This window comes from Pipistrellus kuhlii, unplaced genomic scaffold (assembly GCF_014108245.1).
Source record: "Pipistrellus kuhlii isolate mPipKuh1 unplaced genomic scaffold, mPipKuh1.p scaffold_m20_p_1, whole genome shotgun sequence".
Taxonomy (NCBI): Eukaryota; Metazoa; Chordata; class Mammalia; order Chiroptera; family Vespertilionidae; genus Pipistrellus; species Pipistrellus kuhlii.
Window position 1 is genome coordinate 64,004,990 of NW_023425404.1, and position 6,661 is coordinate 64,011,650.

The window sequence follows — 6,661 nt, forward strand, 5'->3', positions numbered from 1 at the left end:
ATGTGGGGGCGCTGAGAGAGGGCTGGGGAGATGAAGATGGGGGCTCATTTCCCCCTCCAACTCTGGGCCTGGACAGAGCACACCGTGGCCCTGGCTAAACAATTGTCTATTCTCCCGCCATCCCCAGCTCCGGGGTTGGGGGCAGGTCTGTGCATAGCTTTGAGAAGCCATAGCTTCCCACTCCCGGACACACACAGAGACCCAAAAGGCTCCCACCTCAGAGGTAACGTGCATGTGAGTGTGTGTGGTGGAGAGAGGTGGTGGTGTGGGGGCTGACCTCGGAGAAACTGGAGGGGTCTCTCCTGCTGGGCAAAATTCCCATGGAGAGCCCCTCCCCAGCACCCTCCAGCCCAGCCTTTGTAGCCTAGAAGAAAAGGAGGGACAGTATCTAATCCCAGAGTTTGGTTTAGGGTCAGGTTTTGCCTGCTCTGGAGGAAGTGCCCTGCCCTGAGGTTAGAGTGGGCCCAGGAGCCAGGCCTCTGGGATTCCTTCCTGCCACGGCTGGGCCCTGACCTTGTGCGCCATGGCATTGTCCACCCCCAGCTCTCAGCATTTTGCTTCCAGTATCAGGGAGACTGCATTGCCTCCCCCACCCTCAATGCTCTCTCCCCAACTTCCCATCCACGTCCCTTCCCTCCTATGTCTGACACCTTAGCTTCCTGCGTGATACTTTGTTTAAAATACCACCATTTTCATAGTCAGCAAAATAGCAGACACATGTCGTGGCAATATCTTTACTGCTACAGCTCCCTAGGGCAATGGAGACTAAGGAGAAAATAAACAAATGGGACTACATCAAAATAAAAAGCTCTGCACAGCAAAAGAAGCCATAAAAAACAAACAAACAAACAAACAAACAAACAAAAACAACAACAAGAAAGCCCACTGCATGGGAGAATATATTTGCCAATGCTATTTCAGATAAGGGCTTAATTTCCAAAATTTACAGGGAACTCATACAACTTAACAAAAGGAAGGTAAACAATCTAATAAAAAAAAAATGGGCAAAGGACTTAGATACTTTTCAAAAGTGGACATACAGAAGGCCAAGAGACATATGAAAACATGCTCAAAGTCACTAACCATCTGAGAGATGCAAATCAAAACAGCAATGAGATAACATCTTACACCTGTCAGAACAAATCAACAAACAGACAAGTGCTGGAGAGGATGTGGAGAAAAAAGAAACCCTTGTGCTCTGCTGGTGGGAATGGAGACTGGTGCAGCCACTGTGGAGAACAGTATGGCATTTCCTCAAAAAATTAAAAATGGACCTCCCATTTGACTGAGCCACCTCACTCTTAGGAATATATCTGAAGAAATCAGAAAGACCAATCAGAAAGGACATATGCACCCCTATGTTCATAGCAGCACAATTTAAATAGCTAAGATTTGGGAATAGCGTAAGTGCCCATCAGCAGATGAGTGGATTAGAAAACCATGGCACATCTACACAATGGAATACCACGCTGTGGTAAAAAAAGAAGGAATTCTGTTTTAAAATATATTTTATTGATTTTTTGCAGAGAGGAAGAGAGAGGGATAGAGAGTTAGAAACATCGATGAGAGAGAATCATCGATCAGCTGCCTCCTGCACACCCCTACTGGGGATGTGACTGCAACCAAGGTACATGCGCTTGACTGGAATTGAACCCGGGACCTTTCAGTCTGCAGGTTGACACTCTATCTACTGAGCCAAACCGGTTTTGGCAAAAAAAGAAGGAATTCTTATCATTCACAACAGCATGGATGGACATGGAGAGCATTATGTGAAGCAAAATAAGCCAGCCAGAGAAAGATAAATATTACATGTTCTCACTCATTTTTGGAAAATAATGAACAAAATAGGTCCAGAGACATAGAAGCATCAAACAGACCATCAAACTTTAGGCACATGTGTCAAACACAAGGCCCGCGGGCCAAATCCGTCCCGCCAGGCCTTGCAATGTGGCCCGCACTGCGCTGTCATCACTGCACTTCGCTGCGTTTCCATCACAATGACAGTTTATGACTGTTCAGTAAACCATTCGGCCCGCAATTTAGGCTGGATTTTAGATTTTGGCCCCTTCTCTGATTGAGTTCGACACTCCTACTTTAGAGGGAAGGCAGGTTGGGGACAGTAAGAGACCAATCAAAGGACCTCTATGCATGCATAAAAACAAAACCAATGCACACAGACACTAGGAGGCTGAGGGCCTATGCTGGGGGGGAGGGGGAGGAAGAGGGAGAAAGGAGTGGTTTGGGAGAGGTCAATGGGAGAAAAAGGAGACATATGTAATACTATATGTAATACTTTAAACAATAAAGAAATTTAAAAAATGCCACCACTTTATTGGTTCCTGGGGGCACAAAGTTAGTTTGGGTGCAGGCCTGGTGGCCTTCAAAGGAACTCTCAGCTAGTTGCCTCAAATCCAGGAGGCAGTTTAGATGCTCCATCAAGTTCTGTCATTATTATACTGGCCCCGTGGCCTAGTCCAGGCGTCAGGTTCTTGTGGCACTTCTTTTGTAGCTGCTTGTGTGTGGGCAGTGCTACCAGCTCCACCAAAGACATAAGGTATCACCATGTAGTTGTTGTTTCCAATTTGCACTCCTTGGCTGTTTTGGATGCAAGGGTACCATGGCTCTTTAAAAGAAACAGAGGTGTTAGTGTGAGGGTTACTTAGGGGGAGCAGAGAGGGGAGGGGCAGCAGCACCTCATGTTCACCCTGGGGAAACACAGAGACAGCAGCATTGCAGGGCCTCCCCCGGAAGGTGTCAGGATGCCTTTGCCTTTCCCCGGCAGGCTGCCCCTTTGGAACTGGGTGTGCAAAAGCTCAAGAAGTGGTGGCAGCTGATGTTTTTGACCTTGGATATTTGGATCTTTTCTGCTTGGAGGCCCTCAGTATCGACATAGCCACAATGGAATCTGGGGGTTCACAGAGTTGGTGCTGGAGAGCTAGAAGGCCTAGGACAAACCCAGGCTTTGCTGCAATCTCAGCAGGATTCAATCCCAAAGGGTATCAGTTTCTTCATTTGTGAAATGAGAAGACTAGAGTAAGTGGCCTCTAGCCCTTTCTTTCCCCCTTTTTACCCTTCCTTGGGTAGGACTGGCAGCACCCCACACACAAGGAGCTTCAAAAGAGGGCTTCTATATATGGTCTAGACTCTAGGATGAAGCTGGTGGAAGAATGGGGGGGGGGGGGAGATATAGGGGGCGGGTGTAAGGAGTGGCTATGGTTACCTTTTGTTGGATTTGGTCCTGGCCAGTGGGTGCCATATCTCTCAGACCCCTGTGAACAACACAGAGCTCTCAAGACTCCCTGTCTCGAGGCCTGTTTCCCGAGCATACTTCCTCAGTTCCAAGTTTTCCTTGAAAAGAGGACACTATTTGCATCCCCTAGACCTGCCAAAGTCTCACCGGATTTCCTTGGGGTCCAGGACCTGGGGTCCAAGCCGGGGTGGTGTTTCTGAATGGTGAGGTCCCTGAAGTTGGGGGAGGTTGGGCAGTTGAATCAGAAGGTGTCCCTGCTGTCGAGGCAGGCGGAACATGCTTTTCCTGCGCTTCGGTCTTCTCAGGAAGGTTTGTACATTTTTCAGAAACAGAGTTGGGAGCCTCTTTCAGATTCAGGTCTTTCAGCATGTCAGAGACCACGGGATCGGGGCTTCCTGGGTGTGCCCCATGGCCATTCATTTCTGTCCCCTTTGAGCCTGGCTCAGAGGCAGACAGCCTGTTGCTGTTCCTGCGCTCTGACAGGAACTTCTTCACCTGTAAGAAGAGAACTTGCTGGTGTGGAGGTGGGAGAGCCAGTGTAAGCCCCAGGAAGACGAATCCTGGTCCATAAACTGCTGTCAGAACATCAGGAGCGGGGTGGGGAGAGTGGGATGCGGGTTGAGGCATAAGGAGCAGTGGTCAGTGGGGAGTCACCGGGTGGCCACGGGAGCCGTGTGGTGCCATTCCTTCCCAGCTCTCAGATTGGGGCTGGTGTTGGCTACTCACTGTGGAGACAGCAGCATCCATTTCTGTACCAGCTTTATTTAGTACCAGGCTGAGGGCTTTCTCAGTGTACGATCGGCAATCTGGAGAGAAGGCAGAGTGGGTGGCAGGTGAGCAAAACTTCTTTCTCTGGGAAAGCTCTCTGCTGACAGATCGAGGCCCAACTCAGCTGCCAGTTAAGCGGCCAGCTCACCTTGGAAGAAAAGCCTCTCCTTGGGCTCTTGGGCCCAACAGTGCGGCATTAACTCCAACAGTCCTTCCAGGCCAGGAGTCTCAGGGCCGGGCTGGGGCAGCTCTGACAGTGGGGGCCGGGCTTGGAACTCACTCACAGATTCCTGCACCACTGATGTCCGGCTCACTACTGAGGTGGGGGTGGGGGACATGAAGAGAAAGCATTCAGAGTAGGAGGGTGACCTGCTCCATCAAAGAACAGGGCAGGGAGTGTAGTCCAAGGGGAGAAGGGGAGGGGGTAGGACAGTCTAAGCAAGTAAGCAGAAAGTTGGAGCGCTTGGAGGCTTTCAGGAGGAGGGCGCCTGGCGTTAAGGACCCAATAGTCTGCTTCAAGTCTTACCCTCAGCATCTCTTCCTGCAAGCACTGCCCACATTAAGATCCCGAAGCTGCAAGAGACAAAAAACTGAGGCTTCTCCTAACCTCTGGCAAAACTTCTTTCATACATCTTCCCCTAGAAGGGGCCAGAGAGGTGTACACATTGAGGATGTGTGTTTGGCATGGGTGTCTTACCTGAAGACATCACTCTTCATAGAGGCTCTCTTGGACAATAGTTCTGGGGCCAAGTAGGCTGGGGTGCCCCCTGGCTCCCCAGAACTTGCTCCTGACTGTGAGCCTCCCAGAAATGTGGACAGGCCAAAATCTGCCAGCTGCAAAGGAAGGAAAGGAGGAGGAAGTGAGGGATGGACAATGCCAGGCAGCTTCCAGAATCCTTTTCTCCTCCCCTTACCCCTTCCCAAACCAGAAGATACAGGTTCAGCCTTGTAAAGGGGGTGAGGAGGGCTAGGGAAACAGCAGGATCAATTGGGCCTTGGTTTGAAGGTCTGCATTCTCTCTGAGGGTGGGTCAAGGTCTGAGTCAAGGCCTGAGCTGTCAGCCATGGGTCTTTGGAGAGCTTAGTGGGGTGGGCATGTGGAAGTGGCTGTGTTGGTCAGGGCCTCTATCACTTGGTGTGGCAGGGGCTAAAGCTTCTGGATAGGCCTTGACACTTGGGCAGCCCTATGTCCAGAGGGAGATGCTGAGGGTATTCCGTAGACAGAGCTGCAGCAGCTGCAGCAGTTGGTGGGGCTGGAGTGGCTCTGGGGCACGAGCTATCTAGAGGCTGGGCTGGGGTGTGGACAGGCTGACCTTGGCATGCAGGTCCGGGTCCAGCAGGACGTTGGAAGGCTTCAGGTCCCGGTGCAGAAGCACGGGGTTCAGGCTGTGCAGGTAACACATCCCGAGCACCAACTCGTGCAGCAGGCGGCAGATAAGTGGCCAGGGCCGGGGGCATTCGGGTTTCAGCAACCCTGCCAGGGAACCGTTCTCCATGAACCGAGTCACCAGAGCCGGCCCCGATGCATGGTTCCACTCCAGCTTCTCGGTGATCCCCATCAGGGACAGCACGTTGGGGTGACGCAGACTTGCCATGGCCTTCACTTCAATGGTTATCCTCTTCCTATACTCCAGGAGAGAGTTGGAGTCTTGCTCTGATGGGCAGATCCCTCCCTTCCCCACTCAGGCACGCACCCTCCCCCCCCCCCCCCCCCCCCCCCCCCCGCCCCTCTCCCGCCCCAGGACAGCAGCCTGCCTCCTCAGCAAGACCCTGGCTAGTCAACCAGCAGTGGGAACACTCACGAGTCAACGATCTTGACTGCCACATCGTAACCCCATGTCTGGTGTTGCGCCTGGAACACTGTGCCAAACCCGCCCTGGCCGATGAACTTCGGGTTCTTCAAGTCCTCAATGGACACCAGGGGGGCTGGGGTATGTTTTTGCCTGGGAGAAGGGGCCTCTTCACCAGCTGGTATTGGTCCCAAGTCCCACAACCCCTCTGCCCTATGTGCCACCCCCAGCCTAGGGACTCAGAAGGATCAGTACAATCCACAGCCTCCCCCGTGAGCCCCACTGTCCCCTGGACTTGGTACCGGCACAACTGCAGTCCCAGAGTGAGTCCAAGGGGCACCCTGTGTCTCATTCTCCACTCACCATAACTTGCTGGAAGACATCAGACTGGAAGGTGCCAGGGGCTTCTGGAAGTTTCTAGTTCACACGGATGGAGTGACTTCTGGGAAGAGGGTTTGTGGTAGAGAGGAGCCTATGGATGGGGAGAAGGATTAATCTCCAGGCCACCTAAGCCGCTGCACTAATTCCACTTCCCTACCCAGAGAGACTGAAGAACTTCCGGTTATAAGAGCAGCAGACGTTTCTTCCCACCCCTGCAGTCCCGCCCCAAAGGGGCTGGGCCGAGGGAAGCTTAGGGTTTGTCTTTTCTAACTAGTATTTCCTTGAATACCTGGCAGCCTGGTTAGGTGTCACTTGCATTTAGGGTACCATGAAGGAGTCCTCACATTCCAGGAACCCACAACCCATTCCTACAGCCAGTGTCTTTCCTCTCCCACAGGCCTTCCAGCTGCACCTGCCAGGCCTGGGCTGGGGATGGGATGGAGCTGAGGAGGGTTTTGTGGTCCTAAGGCTCA

General features: G+C 52.2%; 1 protein-coding gene across 1 annotated transcript; it reads right to left on the reverse strand.

Annotated features, from left to right (window-relative positions):
• Positions 1-2,315: 2,315 nt before the first annotated feature.
• RIPK3 (receptor interacting serine/threonine kinase 3) lies at positions 2,316-6,378 on the reverse strand. The gene is made up of 10 exons (XM_045584984.1): positions 6,171-6,378; positions 5,820-5,960; positions 5,331-5,640; positions 4,716-4,852; positions 4,545-4,591; positions 4,167-4,334; positions 3,977-4,056; positions 3,398-3,745; positions 3,221-3,269; positions 2,316-2,623 (listed from the first exon to the last, which is right to left on the reverse strand). Exons 1-10 carry the CDS (start codon positions 6,188-6,190, stop codon positions 2,436-2,438), a joined length of 1,488 nt encoding a protein of 495 aa, XP_045440940.1. The 5' UTR covers positions 6,191-6,378; the 3' UTR covers positions 2,316-2,435.
• Positions 6,379-6,661: the final 283 nt, after the last annotated feature.

Bases quoted from the DNA above. Each gene is read 5' to 3' on its own strand.
- RIPK3 (XM_045584984.1), bottom strand. From the start codon at position 6,190: ATGTCTTCCAGCAAGTTATG. The intron at 5,961-6,170 runs GTGAGTGGAGAA...CCCTTCTCCCAG, and splicing joins ATGTCTTCCAGCAAGTTATG to GCAAAAACATACCCCAGCCC. The intron at 3,746-3,976 runs GTGAGTAGCCAA...CTCTTCTTACAG, and splicing joins TGGATGCTGCTGTCTCCACA to GTGAAGAAGTTCCTGTCAGA.